We start from the raw sequence: 27,197 nt of genomic DNA, 5'->3' as shown, positions 1-27,197 counted from the left end.
TGCAACATGGAATCTGAAATCTTATCAATGAACTTTTCATATTCTGCTCCATTAAAATCCATTAGTCTTATGTGCTACGCAGGCTCTGTGATGGCCCCCGATTATCCCTATCTCCCAGGATTCATAACCTGTGTGTGAACATCTTGAGTATGGGCAGGATCAAATAGAATGTGGCAGAGGTGATGGGAGGTCACTTCCAACAGTTAGGTTACAAAAAGATAGTGGATGGAGCTCTAGTGGTGCAATCTGTTAGCGCACAGTACTTATACAAAAAGATGGTGGCTTCCATCCATCTTGGGCTGCCCTCTCTGGCTCTCTCATTTGCTCTGCAGTAAGGAACTGATGTCTCCAGCCAACCAGCAGCCACGTGAGTAAACTTAGATCTTCCTCTAGTCATGCTCTGAGATGATTGTAGCCCTGGCTGACACCTTGATTATACCCTGTGAGAGACCCTAAACAGAGGCACCCAACTAAGCCACACCTGGATTCCTGACCCACAGAAATGGTGATATAACAAATGTTTGTTTCAGGAAGCTAAATTTTGAAGCGATTTGTTAAACAGCAATAGATATCTAACCTATATTGCATATATAGATACTTACATATAGATCCGAATAGATCTTTCACCCATGCACAATTTTGTAATATTCTGCTTTGGTCATTTGAAAATACTTGTTCACTGAGTTATGCAAATATTCCAAATACTGACCATTTCATCATATGATATTAAAAAAAAAATCACCATCTGTTAATGTCACTGCTAACCTCATCAGAAAGCCTTTAAGTACTGGGAAGCTATCAAGCTCACAATCATGCGCATAAACTTTCTAAAATTCTAAGCTCTGCCTGAAAGCCTTTTTTTCTTTTCTTAAATCACTGGCAACAAATAACGTCAGTTGTTTGCCTTGAAGCAGTTAACAGGCTTCGTTCACATTCAAGAAAATGTCTGCCAAATGTTTAAGTCTAAGTAACTATAGTTTGTCAGTAATCTTTCAAGGAAAATAATGTTCCATAAAAAAAGCAGCTAGTTTTGCTTTCAACTCAAACAACTGTACAAGTGTTTCACCTTAAAGTAACCAGAGTACTTCAGTATGCAGAAGTGCTTTATGCACACATCCTATTTCATCAAACAGAATAGTTTAAAAATGTGGATCAAGATCAAATGAAATTAATTTTTATTGCTTTGGCTTTTTTTTTTTTTTAAACTGCAAGTGTGTGTCAGTGAAGAATTCAACAAATAGTAGCAGTTTGGTGCCACTGTCCTGATTCAATTAAGATGCAGCAGTATGACCCATCACTGCTTCTGAATTATCAGCCCAAATGTCAACACAGTGAAAAAGGCAAATAACTTGTTAGTATTATTATGAAAACAGTTTTGATCTTACAGACCCACTGAAAGGGCATCAGGGACTCCCTGACCACACTTTGAGAATCACACTTTAAATCAATACTATCCCTGGGACTTCCCTGGTGGTCCAGTGGTTAAGACTCCACTCTCCCAATGCAGGGGACCTGGGTTCGATCCCTGGCCAGGGAACTAAGATCCCACATACCACTACTAGAGAGCCCGCATGCCACAACTACTAAGCCCGCATGCTCTAGAGCCTGCACGCCACACGAAGACCCAGCGCAGCCAAAATTAATTAATTAATTTTTTAAAAATCGATACTATCCCAAAGAAGAAAATAGTTCTCCAAAAACCTTTTCAAAGTTACAATAAGGTCTAATAATGAAAGTTAGGAATGACTCCCTAACTGTATAAAGTCATTCTCACCCCCCTCACCAAACCAGATGTAGAAGGAAGAAAGTGGAGTTTCAAATGGGAACTCTTTTGCCTCTGTTAAACAGTAAAATAGCACAGAATCCATTTGCTGTAGTCTTCCCCACTCAAAGATCTTGCCTTTATTCCTTGCAATAAAAGAAAGAAAAAGCTTCCAAGGGCATTCCTCAGCTCCAAAATCTATAACATTTATATGAAAAAAAAAAACATGAACAATGCTTTATTACCTCTGGTATATTAAAGGCACAATGACTAGCTAAATTGAACAGTTCAGAAAGCACACATCATATTTCAATATTTAGACCTTATTGTTTTCTTCCTCCCATCTTTATTTCTGAAACTGGAAAGTATATTCTTTATTCCTTTCTACAGTAAACTCCAAAGCTCCCAAGTTAAAAATCAATCTTATAACTCTCAACTAAGTTGCTTTTTCAAATCAAAAGATATGGTTTATGTAATTTTCTTCATCCTTTTCTTACAATTTATTTCTTCTTTATTTTAGTTTACCTACGAAACTTTTTATAGGCCTATTTCTCTGCACTGCTGTTCTCAATATATACAATATACATTTCTATGTCTCTGTCTACCCAACCAAATCATAACTTCATCTGCTGGGGGGTTTTTTTGTTTTTTAAATTTTTTTTTTTGCCCATGCCGCATGACATGCGGGATCTTAGTTCCCCAGCCAGGGATTGAACCCCTGCCCATTGCACTGGAAACACAGAGTCTTAACCACTGGACCGCCAGGGAAGTCCCCTATCTTCTGTTTTTTTTTTTTTTTTTTTTTTGCTTTACGTGGGCCTCTCACTGTGGTGGCCTCTCCCGTTGCGGAGCACAGGCTCTGACGTGCAGGCTCAGCGGCCATGGCTCACGGGCCCAGCCGCTCCGCGGCATGTGGGATTTTCCCGGACCGGGGCAGGAACCCATGTCCCCTGCATCGGCAGGCGGACTCTCAACCACTGCACCACCAGGGAAGCCCTCTTCTGTTATTTAATATACCTGTTAATGCCTAAAATATCTGGCTCACAAAAGGTAAATAAGTGCTTATTAAAATAAAACTATAAATTTTCTTTAAATTTGATTAAATGTTCCATTTTCTACTGTCTTCTCTATGCACCCCAGATTGATATCACAATTTTTTGCATGGATTAGGGATTACTTCCTCCTTTTTTCAATACAAGAACAGCACTTCTAGAAATTAAAAAAGAGTGAAGGTACAGCATATCAAGACAGTAAGGATATGGCAGTCAAGTGGGTACCCAAAAAACAAAATATAATCATAGTCTTTTATCTAATGATAGATTTGTTTCCATTTTAAGGCAGCAGTTCTTTTTGCTTATTTTCCTCCTTTTGGCATTCTGCAACAACTATCAACTTTTTAATCTGGCTCACTCCTCGGAAAGAGCCAATTGTGCAACTTTCCTGAGGGGAGTACAGAATTACAAGATAAGAATCAACTCTACTTGAAGTAACAATCTCTGAGCAAGCCTTCATATCTTTTGATAGCTTCACTAAAATCCCGAAGACAACAATAAAGTCAAATAAAGCTAAGGAAAAAAGGTAAACTTACCACCAAACAAAGGTTCTGGTTCCACCAATATTTCCTGCTTTTGAGGAATTGGGGCACGGACTTCCTCTCTATTAAAAAAAAAAAAAAGTGGGAAAATATCCAAATGAAAACTGTTTTCTGCTACCTATTCTTACCGTAACTATTGTGAACACATTCAAATTAACAAATAAAATGAACAACAGATTTAGTGACTTTTAGGAACCACATTAAATTATGATAAATGACTGTCAGATGATTTCCATATAGAGATGAACTGGAATAAAGTACCTGGCATAGATAGTGCAAATGGGTTTATAAAGAAAGAGAACAAACAGAAAAATAAAAAATATTTCTCCTCTCCTCTAAGTTCCCTGCCCTAAATTCTTTAGAAAAAAAAGAAGATAGGAAATTTACAAACACACACACACACACACACACACACACACACACAAAATTCAGGCAAAAAATTAATGGAAAATATGAGCTTAATAAAAACAATATTACATCAACACTACATCAAATAATAGATAATTAAATCACAGATATATTAAAATAAGCTTAAACAGGCAATTAATTTTATGCTAGTTATGAAGCTGGCTAACAAAGGTAGTACCCTTGAATTATTTATTAAATAGACACTAACATATATAAAACAGAAAAAATACTCTTTTAAAAGCCTAAAAACTCTTCAAAGTTTACCTCCAGAGGGTTTACTAATAATCCATCTCTTCCAGTGAACAATTCTCATTTAAAATACGCTGTAAAAATGGTGTATATCCCTTTATAAATCAGTTTAATTATTTTAGTTTTAACTCAAATACGAAATTCTGCTGATTAATGCTCATAGCAAGTAAGAGTAAGTTTCAAATTTAATATGCTCCCCTTATAATAAATATTAATTTATGTTAGGCCTAATGTTTTTCATTCAGGTGTTTCTAATAGTAATAACTGAGCTTAAGGCCCTGTTTTTGACACCTGAAAGTTGAAACTTCAAAACATACTTTATTTAATACAGTATCAATACTAATTTGTCAACAAAAACTAACATCCTGTAATCAAAGAACAACTAGTTAAACAAAGAAAGCTACAATAAGCCAAATGAGTGAAGGATAAAGGATAATTCAAAATTATGTTAAGCACTCTTTCCTACTGGATTTCAGTCACTGCTCACACACAGAACTGCAATACTCTAAAGAAACAGACAATGTGTCTCTAAGAGGAAGCTCTATTAAATCTCTTTCACCAAAGAGAAACAGGCCATTATCTTAGCAAAACTAAAAACTTCAAACACATCTTTTACCTGAATAGATCTTTCCATTATTGGTATAATTCACCTTACTGTGTGTGTGTGTGTGTGTGTGTGTACAAAGTTATCTCAATCTAAGGCAATTTAATTACTCAAAAAACAAGCCTTAATCTGATGAAATACATCAATTAGGGTGATGGCTTAATTAGTAGTCCCTATACAGAAAGACTTGATTACTACATATTTGAGGTTATCTATTCCAAGACTGCTAGCTACCCAGCAAAATGGAAGAATGGAACAGAAGGTGAACTGTAAAGAAAGAAAATTTTAGTTTAGGAAGTAGGTGCCACTATCAAATGTTAATCAATTAGTAATACAAATAATCTAAGTAAAATTATAATATAATTCAGCAGGAAAAGACATTCATTAATCAAAACTATTTTTAAGTACAATTAAGAAAACATGTTTTAAACAGTGAGGACTGATATGTCCCCAGAAATCAGCTATGAATACCTGTTATTCAAGTGAATGTAAACTAAATCATGTTTTCATATTAATTTCCATTAAAGATTTGAGTTATGTTGGTGGAGAATGGGCTATCAAACTTGAAATACACAGCCAACATCGACAGGAGAAAACTTATATAACCTCTAGAGTTCACACTTTGTGGGGAAACAATATTACTCTAGAATCTGGAACTAGATAAAAAAAAAAAAAAGAGGCAATCATGTCCTGAATGTTTATTTAGCTTTTTAAATCTAATTTAGTAAAAATAAAATCCATGTTTTTGCCTATTCCTATTTAAGGGGATTCTTCTTTTTTAGTATCTCATGTTGTAAACACTGAAGAGTTATAAATGGCTATGAGTATTAAAATCTTATTTAAGGATCTTTGAAATTTTGACTCAAAAATCAGTGTTTTTCATTTGAGTAAAATTCATCTCTAATATTTTCCAAAGATTACTGGAATTTTGCTTAACAGATATTCATTTCAAACTCTCACTGGTATCAAATGTAAAGGGCAGTAAACACCAAATGTATTTATCATCTGTTACTATGCTCTATATATTACAGTTCTATATGCTGAAGGTGCCTCTAAAGATTAGCAACATGTAGCTATTTAGGGCATAAATTTTCTTCAAAAATTTTTTCATGACAACTCAAAACTTTCCTGGGACAATGTAGGAAAATCCAGAATTGCGAAATCTGAGCTTTATTGGGCTTTCCTTCCATATCTGCTACTTAATTGCTGTATAGCTTGGGGAAATGGCTATCCTTCTGCTTCCTCTGTAAAATGTGGATAATAATGCCACCCTATAGGGTTCTTCTGAGGATTAAATAACGGACTTGACAGTGCTGTAGAGAACTTAAAGCATATAAGTATAAAAATTTTCACCTGACACTTTCAGATACTTTCAACTTTTAATTTGTTCAAAACAGAGAATTAACCTAACATGTAAAAATGTAACTGCTCAATTTTGGCAGGGGGTAGCTCCCAATAATAAATAATAAATTCATACTCTGTGTGTGGTCTGACAGTGGAGACACTTGCTGAACTGGTACTTGGCTCTTCAGCGATTCCTCCACCATCCAAAAACATAGTGACTGCCATCTCCAGATTATTGTTGCAGGCTTCAAGCATATGTTTCCCTACACTTTCACTTGCACCTGAAATAGTATAAAAACAAGAAAAAAGTTTAAAAAAAGACACCTTCTTACATTCAGTTCACATTAGAATACAGAATTCCCAAGCAAACAGTACTTTTCCCTCTCTAGAATGAATGATTTTTAAAACAAAAACTGTTTACTTCTATGCTTGTTGGCTGACTACTGTGAAATATACAGAGCTAGAAAAGAAAGCAGCAGCATTAAAAATAGTAGTCTTCCTTCATAATAAAACAAAAACTAAATAAAGCATTATTTGCCATTTCTTTATATGGGCCGACTATATATTTGTTAATAAACTAAAAAAGAAAATGAAAGACTATGCTCTAGAAAGTTAGAAATATTTTGTTAGAAAGAATGCATTCAGTTACCAATTTCTACTTCTATAAGAAAGGAAACACTTTAATAACAACGGGAGAGAAGGGAGATGGGACTTTTTGTCAAAGATATAACTAAGTCAAAATTTGGTAAGAAATGTCAATCTTCATCATTTAAAACTGGCCCTATCATACACTCACTTGTACAGTAAAGCAAGCATAATCTGTTTGATGCAATGTAAACTGTTAAAGCCCTTTAACAAATCAATTTTATAACATGTATCAAGAAACATAATGCCTGTTACTTTTTTGACCCAATAATTTGGGCGTGTGGTCTAAATAAATCTACATAAATCTATATAAAGTCTAAATAAATCTACATAAATCTAGTCTAAATAAACCTATATAAAACACATGCATAAACATATCTATACACATGTCCAGTATAGCTTCAGTTAAAATTGAAAACTTATAGATAACATAAATGTCTAATAGTAGTAGAGTCTAAATTGTAAATCTATTTGGTGGGACATTTTGTGGGCATTAAAAAGCATCTCAGGGGCTTCCCTGGTGGCACTGTGGTTGAGAGTCTGCCTGCCAATGCAGGGGACACAGGTTCGTGCCCCCGTCCGGGAAGATCCCACATGCTGCGGAGCGGCTGGGCCCATGAGCCATGGCTGCTGAGCCTGCGCGTCCGGAGTCTGTGCTCTGCAACGGGAGAGGCCACAACACTGAGAGGCCCGCGTACCGCCAAAAAAAAAAAAAAAAAAAAAAAAAAAGCATCTCAGGTCACAAGAAACTATATTCAATATCCTGTAATAAACCACAATGAAAAAGAAAAAATAAATAAAAAGGGAAAAAAAAAACCATCTTGGGCTTTCCACTTGGGATGACCTTCCTTCTGCCTCAACTGTGTCCCTTAAGAGTCTGCAGTGAAGGCTGTGGGTGTGGGTGTGGTTTTTTGTTTGTTTTTTTGGTCTGACAACGCCTTTGTTTCGCTATTGTTCCTGAAAGACAGTTTCACCACTGGATATTCGTTTCTAAGGCTGACAGCTATTTTCTCTCAGTACATTGAAGACAGCATTCCAGTGTCTTCTGTTGTTGCTTCTGAGAAGTAAGTTGCCAGACTAAAGAAAAACATTTTTATACCAATCTGTTGTTTCTCTCTAGTTGCTTTTAAGATCTTCTCTGCCTTTGGTCTTCTGCAGTTTTACTCTATTTCCTGGGGCTAATTTTATTTATCCTCCTTGGGATTCACTGGACTTCCACCATAAGGACTGTTTTCATTTATCAGTTCTGAAAAATTCTCAGACATTTCTATTTAAAAATTACCACACAAGCTTTAAATGATACATTAAACAAGATGGACTTAATTGATATTTATAGGACATTCCACCCAAAAACAACAGCATACACTGTCTTCTCAAGTGCTCATGGAACATTCTCCAGGATAGATCTTATCCTGGGTCACAATTCAAGCCTTGGTAAATTTAAGAAAATTGAAATCGTATCAAGTATCTTTTCCAACCATAATGCTATGAGACTAGATATCAATTACAGGAAAAAAATCTGTGAAAATTACAAACACATGGAGGCTAAACAGTACACTATTAAATAACCAAGAGATCAATGAGGAAATCAAAAAATACCTAGAAACAAATGACAATGAAAATACAATGACCCAAAACCTATGGGATGCAGCAAAAGCAGTTCTAAGAGGAAGTTTATAGCAATACAATCTTACCTCAAGACACAAGAAACATCTCAGATAAACAACCTAAACTTACACCTAAAGCAATTAGAGTAAAGAAGAACAAAAAACCCCCAAAGTTAGCAGAAGAAAAGAAATCATAAAGATCAGATCAGAAATAAAAGAAAAAGAAATGAAGGAAACAACAGCTAAGATTAATAAAACTAAAAGCTGGTTCTTTGCAAAGATAAACAAAATTGATAAACCACTAGCCAGACTCGTCAAGAAAAAAAGGGAGAAGACTCAAATCACTAGAATTAGAAATGAAAAAGGAGAAGTGACAACTGACATGGCAGAAATATAAAAGACCATGAGAGATTACTACAAGCAACTATATGCCAATGAAATGGACAAATTCTTAGAAAAGCACAACCTTCCGAGACTGGACCAGGAAGAAATAGAAAATATAAACAGACCAATCACAAGCACTGAAATTGAAACTGTGATTACAAATCTTCCAACAAACAAAAGTCCAGGACCAGATGGATTCACAGGCAAATTCTATCAAACATTTAGAGAAGAGCTAACACCTGTCCTTCTCAAACTCTTCCAAAATATAGCACAGGGAGGAACACTCCCAAACTCATTCTATGAGGCCACCGTCACCCTGATATCAAAACCAGATGAAGAGGTCACAGAAAACTACAGATCAATATCACTGATGAACACACATGCAAAAATCCTCAACAAAATACTAGCAAACAGAATCTAACAGCACATTAAAAGGATCATACACCATGATTAAATGGGGTTTATCCCAGGAATACAAGGATCCTTCAATATATGCAAATCAATCAATGTGATAAACCATATTAACAAATTGAAGGAGAAAAACCATATACTCAACTCAATAGATACAGAAAAAGCTTTCAACAAAATTCAACACCCATTTATGATAAAAATCCTGCAGAAAGTAGGCATAGAGGGAACTTACCTCAACATAATAAAGGCCATATATGACAAACCCACAGCCAACATCGTTCTCAATGGTGAAAAACTGAAACCATTTCCACTAAGATCAGGAACAAGACAAGGCTGCCCACTCTAACCACTATTATTCAATACAGTTTTGGAAGTTCTAGCCATAGCAATCAGAGAAGAAAAAGAAATAAAAGGAATCCAAATCAGAAAAGAAGAAGTAAAACTGTCACTGTTTGCAGATGACATGATACTATACAGAGAATCCCAAAGCTGCTACCAGAAAACTACTAGAGCTAACCAGTGAATTTGGTAAAGTAGCAGGATATAAAGTTAATGCACAGAAATCTCTAGCATTCCTATACACTAATGATGAAAAATCTGAAAGAGAAATTAAGGAAACACTCCCATTTACCACTGGAACAAAAAGAATAAAATACCTAAGAATAAACCTAACTAAGGAGACAAAAGACCTGTATGCAGAAAACTATAAGACACTGAGGAAAGAAATTAAAGATGATACAAACAGATGGACAGATATACCATGTTCTTAGATTGGAAGAATCAACACTGTGAAAATGACTCTACTACCCAAAGCAATCTACAGATTCAATGCAATCCCTATCAAACTACCAATGGCATTTTTCAAAGAACTAGAACAAAAAAATTTCACAGTTTGTATGGAAACACAAAAGACTCCAAATAGCCAAAGCAATCTTGAGAAAGAAAAACGGAGCTAGAGGAATCAGGCTCCCTGCCTTCAAACTATACTACAAAGCTACCGTAATCAAGATAGTATGGTACTGGCACAGAAACAGAAATATAGATCAATGGAACAGGATAGAAAGCCCAGAGATAAACCCACATGCCTATGGTCACCTTATCTTTGATAAAGGAGGCAAGAATATACAATGGAGAAAAGAAAACCTCTTCAGTAAGTGGTGCTGGGAAAACTGGACACCTACATGTAAAAGAATGAAATTAGAACACTCCCTAAAACCATACACAAAAATGAACTCGGGCTTCCCTGGTGGCGCAGTGGTTGAGAGTCCGCCTGCCAATGCAGGGGACACAGGTTCGTGTCCCGGTCCGGGAAGATCCCACATGCCGCGGAGCAGCTGGGCCTGTAAGCCGTGGCCGCTGGGCCTGCATGTCTGGATCCTGTGCTCCGCAACGGGAGAGGCCACAACAGTGAGAGGCCTGCATACCGCAAAAATAAATAAATAAATAATAAATAAATAAACAAACTCAAAATGGATTAAAGACCTAATGTAAGGCCAGACACTATAAACCTCTTAGAGGAAAACATAGGCAGAACACTCTACGACATACATCACATCAAGATCCTTTTTGACCCACCTCCTAGAAAAATGGAAATAAAAACAAAAATAAACAAATGGAACCTAATGAAACTTAAAAGCTTTTCCACACGAAAGGAAACCATAAACAAGACGAAAAGCCAACTCTCAGAATGGGAGAAAATATTTCAAACGAAGCAACTGACAAAGGATTAATCTCCAAAATATACAGGCAGCTCATGCAGCTCAGTATCAAAAAAACGCAAACAACCCAATCCAAAAATGGGCAGAAGACCTAAAGAGGCATTTCTCCAAAGAAGATATACAGATTGCCAACAAACACATGAAAGGATGCTCAACATCACTAATCATCAGAAAGATGCAAATCAAAACTACAATAAGGTATCACCTCACACGGGTCAGAATGGCCATCATCAAAAAATCTACAAACAATAAATGCTGGAGAGGGTGCGGAGAAAAGGGAACCCTCTTGCACTGCTTGTGGGAATGTAAACTGACACAACCACTATGGAGAACAGTATGGAGGTTCCTTAAAAAACTAAAAATAGAACTATCATATGACCCAGCAATCCCACTACTGGGCATATACCCTGAGAAAACCATAATTCAAAGAGTCATGTACCACAATGTTCATTGCAGCTCTATTTACAATAGGCAGGACACGGAACCAACCTAAGTGTCCATCTACAGATGAATGGATAAAGAAGATGTGGCACATATATACAATGGAATATTACTGAGCCATAAAAAGAAACGAAATTGAGTTATATGTAGTGAGGTGGATGGACCTAGAATCTGTCATACAGAGTGAAGTAAGTCAGAAAGAGAAAAACAAATACTGTATGCTAACACATATATATAGAATCAAAAAAAAAAAAAAAGGGGGTTCTGAAAAACCTAGGGGCAGGACAGGAATAAAGACACAGACATAGAGAATGGACTTGAGAACACGGGAGGGGGAAGGGTAAGCTGGGACAAAGTGAGAGAGTGGCATGGACATATATACACTACCAAATGTAAAACAGATAGCTGGTGGGAAGCAGCCGCATAGCACAGGGAAATCAGCTCAGTGCTTTGGGACCACCTAGAGGGGTGGGATAGGGAGGGTGGGAGGGAGACCCAAGAGGGAGGAGATATGTGGATATATGTATACGTATAGCTGATTCACTTTGTTATACAGCGAAAGTAACACACCACTGTAAAGCAGTTATACTCCAATGAAGATGTTAAAAATAAATAAATAAATAAAAATTGCCTTACTCCTTCATTCACACTTATGTCCTTCTGGAACTCCAATTAGATGTATGTTAGAACTCTTCATTCTATGCTGTGCCAATTTGTTTTTTACCTGTTCATGAGCTTTTAATTTTAGTTAATTTTTTATAACTAGAAGTTCTGGGGTTTTTGTTTCCTAATCTGCCTGGTCAGAGACCCTTACTTCATACTCACATTTCTTTTCATTTCTTCTAATATATTAATCAAACTTACTGGAATTACTAAGACAAAATATGAACTTTCTGCAGTCTCTAGAGGTCACTGTCTCATTTCTGCTGGCTCTTGCTCACTATGCAATGTTTTTTTGTGCACTTTGTGATTTTTTTTTGACTATGATCTCAAGTGGCTTGGAATTTTAATCTGTAGATTTTTGAAGGCTGGGTTGAAGGTACATCCCTCCTAAGAGAAGGTAACTTGAGAGATTTTGTAAGGTACCTGAAGGCATCACCAAACAGAGACTATTTAAAATACATTCTTGGGGCTTCCCTGGTGGTGCAGTGGTTAAGAATCTGCCTACCAATGCAGGGGACATGGGTTCGAGCCCTGGATGCGGGAAGATCCCACATGCCACGGAGCAACTAAGCCCGTGAACCACAACTACTGAGCCTGCACTCTAGAACCTGCTCGCCACAACTACTGAGCCCATGTGCCACAACTACTGAAGCCCTCGCGCCTAGGGCCCATGCTCCACAAGAGAAGCCACCGCAATGAGAAGCCTGTGCACCACAATGAAGAGTAGCCCCCGCTCGCTGCAACTAGAGAAAGCCTGTGAGCAGCAACGAAGACCCAATGCAGCCAAAAATAATAAATGTTAGTTCTTAAAAAAAATTTCTTTAAATAAAATAAAATACATTCTTTACTTGAAGTTTTATGAAACCACATGGGAAATGTGACCCTGTAAGGACCCTTGTTATAAATTCTCAGTGAAGATTTCTCCTGCCACACCCCAAATGCCAAGGTCCCCGCTTCATGTATGGGAAGGTTCTCCTTTCAGATTCCTCTCCTTAGGAAGGCTGCAAGCTTGTTTCCTGTGCCCTCTGATGCCATCAAAAGAGAAGTTCAAAGCCATCCAGTTCGGGCAGATTCAACCAGGGTGAAAGCTTACTTTAAACCATGCTAACATCTCATTTCCAATTTCATTTCATTTTTAGCTTCTGAATATTCTTTACTTTCTTGCCAGCCCAATGATACATTTTGAAAGATTTTTTAAAATATTTTATTCAGGATTTTCCTCACTTGGGAGGGTTATTCATGGTATCTCTCTAGTTTAGTCCTACTGCCAGAAATGAACTGCTGACTCGACTCTTAATATCTTTCATTTGTTTTCTCTTCTCTATTATTATCTCTAAGACTTTAAAATCAAGTCCTTAATTCTTCTTACCTGGATTACTACAATAGGCTCCTAACTGATCATCATTCTATCTTCCACTTTGCTGCTGAAGTTATGTTCCAAAATACAAGTGTGCTTATAACACACAAATACAAACACACACACACAGTTTAAGTTAATAGCTCTCTGACACCCACAGTATAAATTCCAAAGTTCTTATGATCTGGCGAGTCCTCTGTGATCAGACGTCAGCTTATCTCTCTGGCTTTTCCTCTCCTCTTCTCCATCCTATGCAATTCAGTACAGTCACACCAAATTACACGCTTGGAAAGTCCTTATTCCCCTTATCTCTCCCTTCGTCTAGTTCATGCATGCTCAAGAATCACCATAAGTGTTACTTTTTTCAATTCCTGTGCTAAGCATTCTCTACACTACCTCCTCCCCACTCACTCCACTGTGATACTCTTCTATTACATACATGGACATACTACTAAGCAGTAAATACTTGTTTACTTTCTAGCTCCTCCAAAAGAGCAGGAGCTTCTTGAACACTGGGGTTGATTTTTGTCTTGGTACCCCAGCATCTAACGTCATGTTCGCTTGCATGTGATCAATATCTAATAAACTGATCTAAAACTATCTCATAGTACTTCAGCTAACCAGTTAGTACACTGGGGAAAGAAAGGCCAGACTTCAGCCAAAACAACCCTTCTATATCCTTTGAATTTTTTTCCTCTTGGCTGCGCCACACGTTTGTGGGATCTTAGTTCTCTGACCAGGGATTGAATCCGGGCCCTGGCAGTGAAAGCACCGAGTCCTAACCACTGGACCACCAGGGAATTCCCCTATCCTTTGAATTTTAAACCGCATATATTTATGTTTTAAATTTCATTTACAAAGCAATATGGTTACACTGTGGAAATCACAAATAGCAAATGGGTATTTAGGATAAATGAACTTAAGATAAAATGTCCAGTGAAAGCATCATATACAAATTTTAAATGTGCTATATCTCAAACAACATAAAGTGAAAATCACACGCTCCAAAAAACTCTCAGATGATATTGAGCAGCTACAGCTTTGTCAGAAAGCTGACAAAGACATATCTAAATGCTAGTAAAAAACAAAAACAGAACAAAATTATTTCATGGAACATGACAGGAAAAAAGCATTAATATATAATGTTGTGATTTAATGTTAACTCAATAAGTAACATTATAAAAAAGCATCAATCATTTCACTTAAATCTCCAGAAATTTACATATTTATGTTACTCAAAAATCTTTTTTGCGAACTGGACAAATACAGAATTGCCTTTTATTTGGAGTGTGCCTTATATCTGGGTATATATGGTAATTTAAGTTACATAGGGCCAGGGATGTTTTTTCTTTAAAAGGGCTTCACATGGGCTTCCCTGGTGGCGCAGTGGTTGAGAGTCCGCCTACCGATGCAGGGGACACGGGTTCGTGCCCCGGTCCGGGAAGATCCCACATGCCGCGGAGCAGCTGGGCCCGTGAGCCATGGCCGCTGAGCCTGCGCGTCCAGAGCCTGTGCTCCGCAGCGGGAGAGGCCACAACAGTGAGAGGCCCGCGTACCGCAAAAAAAAAAAGGGCTTCATATATTACTCAAAATTGAGAAACTTTCCTCCACTATTCTCTCTTCAACTGCAAACAGCGCATCAGTCAACCAACAAATCCTACAGCTTCCATCTAATTAACAACACCCCTGTCCATACTATTCTATGTCCACTGCTATACTCTTTGTTCATGCCTTCAACATCTCTTACATGAACTATCACATTTCTTTGCTCTTGGTCATGCTCCTTTTGATATACCTTCTATATTGCAAAAGAATGTAAATTTGATTATCTCCCTGTTTCAACAGTTCTGCACTGCTGACTGGAAAACTTTTCATCTCTCTTGAGCTGCACACAAGATTTGGCCCTTATAAACTGCTCCTATTTTATGCCCTTCTGCTTTCATCTCACCTCTGTACCACTCCCTCCAGGTACAGATGTTTTTGTAACCTAGGCAGATCACTTGGTGGTACTTTACAATGCCATGCCTCTGTACGATATGGAGAGTGACAGCAGTAAAATCAGTCCCATCATTCTTCTTCTCGTTTTTTTTTTTTTTAATTTTATTTATTTATTTATTTTTGGCTGCGTTGGGGTTGGGTCCTCGTTGCTGCATGCAGGCTTTCTCTAGTTGCGGTGCGTGGGCTTCTCACTGCGGTGGCTTCTTTTTCCAGAGCACGGGCTCCGGGGGGTGTGGGCTTCAGCAGTTGTGGTGCACGGGCTCAGCTGCTCCGCGGCATGTGGAATCTTCCCGGACCAGGGTTTGAACCCGTGTCCCCTGCACTGGCAGGCGGATTCTTAACCACTGCACCACCAGGGAAGTCCCAGTCCCCTCATTTTTCTTGACAACACACCAAATACCCACCTGTTAAGTTGTGGACCTTCCCCCTCCCTCCTCACCCTAAAGTATATACAGGAACAGATACTACTTTTCCACAGGGCTTTATCTCTATCCTTGTCTCTGCTAGCTCTTCTATCTTACAGACTTTAAAAACTCACTGAACTGGCCAGTTCTCACTTTTCTCAAACCAGTTCTCTCTCCATAAGTCCTCAGTCAAGCTGAACCAAAAGTTCTCAAATTCTATACTATATATAAAATAAGCAATAAGGTCCTACTATATAGCATAAGGAACTATATTCAATATCTTATAATAAACTATCTTGGAAAAGAATAAGAAAATATATATATATATGTATGTATAACTGAATCACTTTGCTGTACACCAGAAACTAACACAACATTGTAAAAACTATACTTCAATAAAAATAAAATAATTAGAAAAATAAAAAGTTCTCAAGTTCTAGTATATACAGACTTACATTCTCACCATTAGGAAACACTTTAAAAAAGTGAAATCTCAGACTTCCTTGTGGTGCAGTGGTTAAGGATCCGCCTGCCAATGCAGAGAACATGGGTCCGAGCCCTGGTCTGGGAAGATCCCACATGCCGCGGAGCAACTAAGCCCAGGCACCACAATCACTGAGCCTGCACTCTAGAGCCCGTGAGCCACAACTACTGAGCCCGTGTGCCACAACTACTGAAGCCCATGCGCCTAGAGCCTGTGCTCTGCAACAAGAGAAGCCACCACAATGAGAAGCCTGTGCACAACAACGAAGAGTAGCCCCTGCTTGCCGCAACTAGAGGAGGCCCTCACGCAGCAACAAAGACCCAACACACAAAAATAAAAACAAATTCAACTTTTTGAGGGAAAGGAGTTGTTCAAACATCCCAGTAGCCAACTGTATGTTAGGTAATTAAATACAGACTCTTGGGGCAAAACCAGCACAAATTTGATGAAAATTTTCCATATCATTACTCATAAAACCTGAAGTTTTCAGTGCTTTTCTAATATTTTTACATTGTGTCCAGTTATACTGGTTACATTACTATATTTCTTAAATGCTAGTCTAAAAGTTCCGTGTCTATTGTACTCCACCATTTTAATTTATCTACACAGCAGCTTCTGAAAATTAAAAGGTTCCTGTATGTAAACTACTCTGGCTACTTATTCCAGCAAGAGATACATGAACTATTATCTTTGCCCCATAATAAACCCTAAAACTAGCTTCTGAATGACACCTACTGATCTTTTTCTTTTCAGAGAATTAAATGGCTGAGTTTATACCATTTGGGCTCTTGTCTCTCTAGGTGCTCACCACACTGCACTAAAGCACCACAAAAGGGACAAACAACATGCTGGGACTTCCCTGGTGGCGTAGTGGTTAAGACTCCGCGCGCTCCCAATGCAGAGGGCCCACGTTCGATCCCTGGTCGGGGAACTAGATCCCATATGCATGCCACAACTAAGAATTCACAAGCCACAACTAAGGAGCCCGTGTGCTGCAACAAAGGAGCCAGCAAGCTGCAACTAAGGAGCCCACGTGCTGCAACTAAGGAGTTCGACTGCTGCAACTAAGACTTAGTACAACCAAATAAATAAATAAATATTAAAAAAAAAAAAGAACATGCTGATGCAGGATCGAAACTCCCTTCTGCTATAATAGCAACCAATCCCAGCTGCTTCACTCCTTTTGAAATTTGTTCATAAGGAAATTCAACTTAAAAATGACCACTGCTGGGAATTCCCTGACAGTCCAGTGGTTAGGACTTGGCCCTTGCACTGCAAGTCCCAGGTTCAATCCCTGGTGGGGGAACTAAGGTCCTGCAAGTGGCCCCCCCAAAAAAGAGCTGATGTAGAAACACAGGAAAATGTAAAAAAAGTATAGGTGAGTATTCCAGAGATCTACTGAACTATAGATTAAAATAGAATTTATTAAAAGGGATTATACCGAGAATGACTTTAAGACAAAAATAAAGCTATAATAAATGAAATAATAACTGTGATATTTTGGGGGGCAGAAGGTGTCAACACTCAAGGCTCAGAATTGCTCTTTTTAACATCTTTATTGGAGTATAATTGCTTTACAATGGTGTGTTAGTTTCTGCTGTATAACAAAGTGAGAACTGCCATTCTTATCTATAATCCTCACTTAACCATTTAGTGCTAGAATCTAAACTATAGGCAGCGTATCATATATCTGTTGACAATCTGACAGGATAACTTCCATCATTGGAGCTTGTCAGTATAGTGACCTAAGAGCTTTCCATAAAAGGGGTCTCTACTTATGAGATTTTTTAAAAAAGAAGCACATGCTAAATCCTGGCAAGACTGAAGAAGGCAGTATTAGAGAGGGGCCCAAGAAGCAAAATACACCATTCACTTTCTTAAATAAAGCCAAATTATCTGAGCTATCTGTGCTTGTATAATCAGGCATTCTTAGTTTATCACTTGTTTTATCACTTAGTGTATCTTTTTTCTCTTTTAAAACGTAGATCCTGCCCCCACTCCAATTGGAAGGGTCTGGGTAGGGCCCAGGAATATGCCATTTTTTAAAACATTTATTTATTTATTTGGATGTGCTGGGTCTTAGTTGCAGCAGGAGCGCTCCTTAGTTGTGGTTCGCGGGCTCCTTTGTTATGGCTCACCAGCTCCTTAGTTGCGGCACATGGGCTCCTTAGTTGTGGCATGCGAACTCTCAGTTGCAGCATGCATGTGGGATCTAGTTCCCTGACCAGGGATCGAACCCGGACCCCTTGCATTGGGAGCACAGAGTCTTAACCACTGCACCACCAGGGAGGTCCCAAGTGTATCGTTTTAGAAACAGAAGATAACTGAAGGATAATTAAAGGTTCCAGTGGTTCTTAATGTCAGGAAGTAGTAGAGGCATCTAGAAATGTGAGACACCATTTTTGGTGTTTCATGATTAGGGGATAGGAGCACTACTGGCATTTAGTGGAGAGAAGCCAGGGGTGCCTTAGTAGCTTGGAAAATGTCTCCCCTCCCCTAAAGATTTCTCACACCTTCATTTCAGACTTCTGGCCTCCAGAACTGAGAGAATAACTGTGTTAAGCAATGCAGTTTGTGGTAATTTGTTACAGCAGCCACAGGAAACTCATACAAGTGCTAAATCTTCTGCAATGAACAGAACAGTCCTACAGAACAAGAAACTGTCCTAGCCAAAATGCCAATAACACTTCCACTTAGCTAAACAGAGGAACAGAAGGTTAACTGAGAGGGCAAAGGAAAAGTAAGGAGGGCTAAATGATATAGAGGACAGGAACAGTGATACACAAATTTAAACAAGTTACAAGTTTTACCTATTTACTTAGAGGTAATAACAATTTTTGATGAGTCAGCCGTAAAAAATTTGAACTTCTCTCTTATTATATTCAGAATGAAGAACAAATCTTTTTTAAAAGGGGGAGGGGGGCCTTTAAAAGAAACCTGCAGGTTTAAACTACCTGTAAACCTGTTCATGGGCTTATTTTGAGGTCTCAATATTATAGGTAGCAGCAGGATAGCTTAATCTAACCCAGGGTCTTAGTTTGTTCAGGCTGCTGTAACAAAAATACAATAGACTGGGTGGCTTAAACAATGAACATTTATCTCTCACAGTTCTGCAGGTTGGGAAATCAAAGATCAGGCTCCAGTAGATTTGGTGTGTGATGCAGGCCCACTTCCTGGTTGATAAGACAGTTGTCTTCTCCGTGTGTACTCACATGGTGGAAGGGCCCAGATAGCTCTCTGGGGTCTCCTTTTTAAGTACACTAATCCCATTCATAAGGACTCCACCCTCATGACCTAACCACCTCCCAAAGGCCCCACCTCCTAATAACATCACACTGGGGGCTCAGGATTTCAAAATATCAAATTTTGGGAAGGACACAAAAATTCAGTCCATAACACCCCATAATCCATATCTATGGCCAAAGTCCCACTTTACTGTTTCTCACCACATGCACTTTTTATTTATCCACTACCTTTTCTTCCATCTGCTTTAGCTTGCTAATGGCACCAAAGGCATTAAGCCAGCTTGTGGCACCCAATTTATCAGTGGCCATCTTCTTGCTGCTGCCTCTTAGTTCACACTCTTTCTCCTTTAATGACTTCATATAGAAAATAGCCCCAAACCTGTAATGCCTGTTTCCACCACAGCTGGAAAGAAGAATCAAGAGACATTTCAAACTTTAGTAGTCCTTTATACCTATTCTCTACACTATTTTCAATGCCGAAAGAACAGTCTCTTCACTATTATCAAGGAACCTAAGTATGGTAGTCACAGAGATTTTTTTTAAAAAGAAAAAAATCCCTCTACAGACCCTTTCTTGCCCCACAGGGATAGAGCACAGAAATGACAGGGACACAAAGTGGTTACTTTTTGGTTCTACACTTCCCCTAGAAATGGTAATAAAGCCAGCCAGACTATCCACCAAGGAAATGAGAGTCGGTGACAGTTGCAAGAAGTAAGATGAAAGTTCAACCTCCTCACTGGTCTCCCACCTGGAGTTTTTAACTATTGAGGAATAGAAAATATTTTTTTAAAAATTTATATACAAGCACTATGGAGAACACTATGGAAGTTCCTTAAAAAACTAAAAATAGAACTACCATATGATCCAGCAATCCCACTCCTGGGCATATATCCGGATAAAACCATAATTTGAAAGGATACATGCACCCCACTGTTCACTGCAGCACTACTGACAATAGCCAAGACAGGGAAGCAATGTCCATCGACAGAGGAACAGATAAAGGAGATGTGGTATATACACACAATGGAATATTACTCAGCCATAAAAAAGGATGAAATAATGCCATTTGCAGCAACATGGATGAACCTAGAGATTATCACACCAAGTGAAGTAAGTCAGTCAGAGAAAGACAAAATGCAAAATGGTGTATGTATCAATAGTAACTTAGGAAAATAGTATGACTTTCTTAAAGTCACACACCTATCATATGATCCCACTCCTAACTATTTATCCAAAGGAAATGAAAACATATATTCACACACTTGTACATTAATGTTTTGGGCAGCTTTATTTATAATCTCCCAAACAAGAAACAACACAATTATCCATTCATTTAATGGATAAACAAATTGTAGTATATCCACACAATGGAATATTATTCACCAATAAAAAGGAACTACTCATACCACAACATCATGAATGAATCTCAAATGCAGTATGCTAAGTAAAAGAAGCCAGACTCAAAAGAAGCCCGACTACATACTGTGATTCCATTTATATGACATTCTGGAAAAGAACAGACAAAAAGATTAGGCTACAGGTGAGAGGAGGGATTGACTACAAAGGGGAGGGGGGAAATTTTTGAGGATAGAACTGTTCTGCATCTTGGGCACTTCCCTGGTGGTGCAGTGGTTAAGAATCTGCCTGCCAATACAGGGGATATGTGTTCCAACCCTGGTCCAGGAAGATCCCACATGCTGCGGAGCAACTAAGCACATGTGCCCTAACTACTGAGCCTGAGCTCTAGAGCCTGTGAGCCACAACTGCTGAGCCCATGTGCCACAGCTACTGAAGCCTGCATGCCTAGAGCCCGAGCTCCGCAACAAGAGAAGCCACCGCAATGAGAAGCCCACGCACCGCAACGAAGAGTAGCCACTGCTTGCCGCAACTAAAGAAAGTCTGCACACAGCAAGACCCAATGCAGCCAAAAATAAATAAATAAGTTTATTTAAAAAAAAAAAAAGAACTGTTCTGCATCTTTATTGTGGTTTTACGACTGTATGCACTTATGAAAACTTTAACTCTACACTAAAAAGGTTAAATTTTACTGTATGCAAATTATACCCTTTATTTTAACAGAATTTGGGTTTACATTTTGTATGTGTTCTTTTTATTTCATTTTTTAAAACAATTAATTTTTATTGCAGTTTTACTAAAGCATTAGTCTCTGGGGAATTCCCTCCTTTCACTGCTGAGGACCCGGGTTCGATCCCTAGTTGGGGAACTAAGATCCCACAAGCCACGTGTGGCGTAGCACCCCCCCAAAAAAAGAAAAATTAAAAGTATTGGTCTATGAAGATTTTTTTTTAAGGGGGGGGCGGTCCTTTCCTACAAATAAATTTGAGAAGCACTGACCTATACATATAACCCTAACTCACTTTACTTCTCTGGGCCTTCAATTTCTCATTTTAACTCAGAAATGGGTCAATATGGTTTCTAAGATGTCTTCCAACCCTAACCAAGAAAAATCTGTGAATATTCAATGATTTCTGGTTTCCTAAAGTGCCTACATAATATCTGACATATTACCCTACTCCTAATGTTTGAAGTACCATCACATTCTCCTGGTTTTCCTCCTACATCTTTGGTTTCTTCCGATCCTTCTCTGTACTTTCTTCTTTACCGTCTGTTAGATGTTAGTGTTCCTTCAGCTTTGTGTCCTGGAACAAAGGACACATCCACTTTTATAGCTTCAGCTGCCATCAATATGACTCATCAGATGTCACTCTTCTTTCTAGACCCAAATATTCATTTCCCTACTGAACAGCTCCATTTGGAAGTCCCACAGGCAGCAACTTACCTAAGCTGAACTAATCATCTCCCCAAACCTCTGCTACTATTCCATACCTTCACAAATTGTATTATTATACACTTAGACATCCAAAACAGAATCCTAAGCTTCATTCTGACTCCTCTGAATTCTTCCCTTACCTTTCAGAGTCCACTTCTCTGCCACTAACTTATTTCAGGACACCAGCATCTTCAATTATTGCAACAGTCTTCTATTGATGTCTATGCCTACCTCTTCTCACCTATGGCCAAGTAGCTCTTTCTGAAAAAACCAAATATGATTGTGTCACTCCCCTAATTAAAACTTTTCACTGACTCCCCACTACATTCAGAATAAAGCCAAGATTTCTTAACATGAGTTACAAGGCCCTTCCTAATCTGGTACCCTCTTATCTCTTCAGCCCCATTTATTGCATCTCACACAAGCTATGCTCTCTTCATTTGGAATTATCATCAATTCCCTCAACCTACTGTCTCTCCTTTCTTGTCTCCATATGTATGCCTGTCCCTCTTTCCTCCAGGTCTCTGAACATGTTTCTCCTGCCAGAAACAGCTCCCCTCCAGGTTTTAGCTAAGAAATTATTTCTTCTGGGAAGCTTTTCTTGACCTCCCTCATTTATGCTACAGTAACAGCTCCTTACCATTATCCCAATGTATTACAATACCCATTTATGTGTCTGTATTCCCATTAACCTTTAAGCTTTTTGAGGACAGACACCATGTCTTGCTCATGGTAGTATCCCCAAGATCTGAACCATGCCTGGCACATAGTAGTCTATTAATAAATACTGAGTTTACTAGTAAGAGTCTACTCGCAACTCAAAAAAATTTATTCCCTCCCTAATTTCTGCTCAAACTTCATTAACACCTTTTGAAATAGTTCTTAAAATTCCAGAAGAGTTTTAATAACTAGATCACTTGCAACTACCTTTCTTGACACAGAGAACTTAAATACACTTTAATACTAACCCAAGAAAAATGTATTGTAGAAAGAAAATGGAAGTTGACTACAAATCCAAATACAACAAACACCAAGAGTTTCTAATTTAACAAATATGCATTCATTCAACAATTTTAAAAAAGATTAAACTAAAGGGGTTCTATAATTTCATTAAGTCCGTGAATGCCTACTATACACAAAGCTTTATGGAATGCTACACTGGCAACCACTTGTACTCTTCTCAGCCTCACTTTCTATTCCCTCACTTTTTGGCCTTACCTTCTGATTGTGTATTTACTTCTACCTATTCTATAGCATCTATATATCGCTCATCTCATGAATTATTCTGATTACATCTATGCATTTTGTATACATGTGGCTGGATGTCAGTCCAAGTTGGTGTTAATGGGATACTGCCGTGGTTCAAAACATTTTAAAAAACTGCTCTTTTGGAATTACCTTCAGATCCAGTGGCACATTCTTTCCTCAGGTTTTGAGAACTGATATAACTTCTGAAAGCAGTCAGCAGTCTAAGCCATGTATGAGAGCATCAAGGGAGATCAAACTGAGTAATACTGTAAAATGTGGTAGACTATAAAATAACAGGACTGGATTTCTATGTAGCTTGAAATAATGCTAATGGCATCAATGGTAAAGGTACATAGCTTCTCAGCGTGACCACTTCAAAGACCATCACTTCCCTTGGCTATCTGCTTATCAAAGGGTTTAATCATAGGAAAAATGTTTACGATGTAACGTTAATTGAAAATTTCAGAATTCTAAATTATGTACATTATGATCCACAATGTAAAAATAATTTTAAAGTAATTTAAAAAATAAAAATAAGTATGTAAACAAGAACTGGAAGATAATATGTGAAATAAATAATATTGCTATTGTGAGAATGAATTAGTGTTTCTTTTTTCAAAATTATTTCATGTGATATCTTTTTAATGTTTTTTAAAAGTCAGAGTCATCACTTCATACTCACATATAGAGAGAGAGTGTGAGAGAGATCTGTTCTATTTAGTGAGAAATAAAAGTTAAAATTCTTTCAATTTTCTCTTCTACTTCTAAATGCCACAGAAAAGGTAAGACTCACATTTTTGAAAATGCATTGCTTTTACCACAATGTTGGGCTTCCAAGTAAGTAAAATCTTTTTGAAATGAGAGCATAAACTCTTAAGGTCAGTTTCATTCATCTAGCAATAAATAAATTTCAAATACCTTTTTGTCATAAATACTACCATTTAAAATATTAGTGGGGACTTCCCTGGTGGTCCAGTGGTTAAGACTCTGCGCTTCCATTGCAGGGGGCACGGGTTCCATCCCTGGTCGGGGAATTAAGATACCATATGCCACACGGCCAAAAATATATATATATATATATACGTATACATATATATATACATATATATATATACACACACAAATTTTTTTAGGATATATGAAAGGGAATAAAGAGGTCAATCATGTGTTTCTAATATTTAATTACTATCTTGTAAAAAAATCATTATTATAAATCCATAATACATTAAGAAGAATCTAAGGTATTTTCGCTTTTACAGACCTCCAGATACCACTGTCTACTGAGGGTCTCCAACTTGATTCAGGAATAGAAGGGCCTGTGACCAGGAAACAAGCCATGAAGACTGGCACACAGAAACAGAATTAAAGCAATTAAGTGAGTCACTTCATCTCACCACATTTTGGGTTTTGTCTACACCTACCAAAAATGTTGCATTAGAAGGAATAATGTGAGACTAAAACAATCCGAGTTCCTAAAGTGGTAGTTAGCATAAAAAACTGGAATGAAATAGGTGGCATCTTAAACCACCTCTAGAAAATCTAAAGAACAGATAATGATAATCACTTCTATATGTAATTCACTTCAAAGATTTTTCTATATAAACATAATACAGCAGTATTAACTTATATATACAATAATTTTCTGATTTTCCCAATAATGATCTGCTTAGACACTGGGAAATGCATTACATCTCTAATATAATAGTCCAATCACAATTTTTAAATATTAAGAAAAGTTATTCCAATTCTCATCCCAATTTTGTTACAAATTTTACTTTATCAACTTTGACTCGATGTTTCATGCCCACAAGCTAGACAATGCATCAAACATATAGTTATCGCTGCAAAGTAAAAACTAAAAATACCTTTAACTATAAAACGACAACTCGCAAACAACCGGCAGTGGTTAAAATATAAAATTTCACTTAACCAGATCTTGCACGTCAAACTCTGGATACATTGAAAATGGAAATGTTCTCTGCATCTAACAAACTACCAAATAATGTATAGATCTGCTAACATTCTGACCTCCTTACAAAATGACAAACTAGAACGGCAAAATTACACTCAGGCACATGTAGTACTCTTCTCTCAAATCACTCCACAGAGAACTTCATCATTTGCTCCGCCCTCTAATAACTCATGCAAAAAAAGTTCAGCACCATCACAGAGAACAAGACAGAGAGAATTCATAGAACGGCTTAGGGCCTTTCCTCCAGGCAGTAAGAGGATCTGCGTGTGCCCTTCGCAGGGGTCCAAAGGAAAAGAAAAACCGTGGGTTTGGGGTATACTGACATCCAGAAACTGATTTTGTCTCAAAGAAGTTTCTGCCGTCATTCCTATTTTATCAGCAGGAGGCCCTGGCGCCATCGTCTCAGTCTTTATTATTTTTTAATGGGGAGGTGGGAAACGCCACCGAGGATTCCTCCAGGCCTTTCCTATTAAGGTCTGGGGGGGGTTCCCCCTCATTCTTCTCTTAAAATCTCAGTCTGGAGGGTACTCCTCAGCACCCCCCCCCTTTCTGGCGGCCTATCCCCCGAGATCGGTAAAGGCGCTGCCGAACCCACCAGCCTCGCCGTTAAGGCGGGAGGGCCCGAACACGCCAGGGCCACAGCGATGGCTCCGAGGGGCCCAGAAAGGGGAAGGGCAGGCCAGGGATGGGGGGGAGAATGACCTGGCCAAGGAAAAACGGAATAAGGAGGTGAGGGGATGCGCTGCACCCCAAGGCTGCACAGAGAAGAGGCGATGATGATGAAGGAGGAGGGCGGTGGCCCGGGTGCGGCCCCCCACCTCTCCCGCCCCCAGGTCCCCGGGCCGGCGGGGGAGGATGAGCTCGGCCCATTCCCCGGGTCTGGGCTGAAAGGGGGTGGGGAGGTTTCCCTCCACACTGCGAGAAGACCAAGAACGAGGGTATGGGGTGCGCGGGGGTAAGGGGGTGTCTCCCGCCTGAACCCGGAGACCCGACGCCGTCGTCGCCTCTTCCTCAGGAGGGAGGACGAGAGCTGTGGGTAAAGCCCGAGGGAGGAATGCATGAAGGTAAAGGGAAGCCCAGGGCAGACCGGCCGCCCGCTCCAGACCCCACTCTCCACCTTCCGGTAACCGCGTCTCTTACCGGTGATGGCGGTGAACTGCTGAATTAACCCCTTCAGCGCCGAGGACGCCGCGGAGCCCCCGTGGGCAGCCATCTTACCGCCGCCGCCGCTGCCGCCGAACAACAACACAGACACACACGGAACGCCCTCCCCCACCTCGCCGCACGGTTTGCGCAGGCTCATTGACCGCCCCCAAGCTCCGCCCCGCCCACCCCGGCCCCCCGTGGCGGCCTGCGCAGGCGCACTTCCAGATCGGTCAGGGAGAGCTTTCTGCTCTCTGGGTTGGCTGCTCGGTTGCTGTCCGCCACCGCATCCTTCATTGCAACCTCTGGTGCCTTCCTCTCCAAGCCCTAAGGCTAGTCTCAGAGACGCGAAATTGCTTCCTAAGTTTCCGAAGGGCTTGGTAGGTAGTAGGCTATTTGCGTTTCAGCTTCACAAGCTTTATTAACAGACCCAACTGCCGATGACAGTATATTTTTTGTTTTTGCAACTCCAGAGCCCTCTGCTAGGTTTCCTGCAACTCCTATCAAAATACAAATCCTACATCGTTGCACTAAAGCGACTTTCGCACCTGCTCCCCAGCCTCTAAACTAATTGATTAGTGCGGCAGCCCATGCATCAGAAGTAAAATACCAGAACCCGTGGTCCAGTCCACTTTCCTTCAATAAATTTGCAACACAGCTTCCCTCAAGGTCTCAGTTTCCTCACCTATAAAATGAGAAGGTGTCATTTATGTAAGGAAAAAAAT

General features: G+C 39.0%; 1 protein-coding gene across 2 annotated transcripts in view; it reads right to left on the bottom strand.

Annotated features, from left to right (window-relative positions):
• The window catches only part of UBXN7 (UBX domain protein 7), a 68,360-nt gene extending 41,758 nt beyond the window's left edge, over window positions 1-26,602 (bottom strand). The window contains exons 1-4 of one of the 2 annotated variants that reach the window (XM_067738555.1): window positions 26,470-26,580; window positions 21,871-21,978; window positions 6,095-6,242; window positions 3,351-3,418 (exon numbers count right to left, since the gene is read on the bottom strand). In XM_067738555.1, coding sequence (XP_067594656.1) covers window positions 3,351-3,418; window positions 6,095-6,216 — 190 coding nt within the window. In that variant the 5' untranslated portion in view covers window positions 6,217-6,242; window positions 21,871-21,978; window positions 26,470-26,580. Of the gene's footprint in view, window positions 1-3,350; window positions 3,419-6,094; window positions 6,243-21,870; window positions 21,979-26,469 lie in introns of both variants that reach the window. The other variant, XM_067738554.1, reaches the window with a different exon arrangement.
• Window positions 26,603-27,197: the final 595 nt, after the last annotated feature.

This window comes from Pseudorca crassidens, chromosome 5, assembly GCF_039906515.1.
Source record: "Pseudorca crassidens isolate mPseCra1 chromosome 5, mPseCra1.hap1, whole genome shotgun sequence".
NCBI lineage: Eukaryota > Metazoa > Chordata > Mammalia > Artiodactyla > Delphinidae > Pseudorca > Pseudorca crassidens.
Note: the sequence above shows the minus strand (reverse complement) of the source record. Positions and strands in the feature narration are given on the sequence as shown.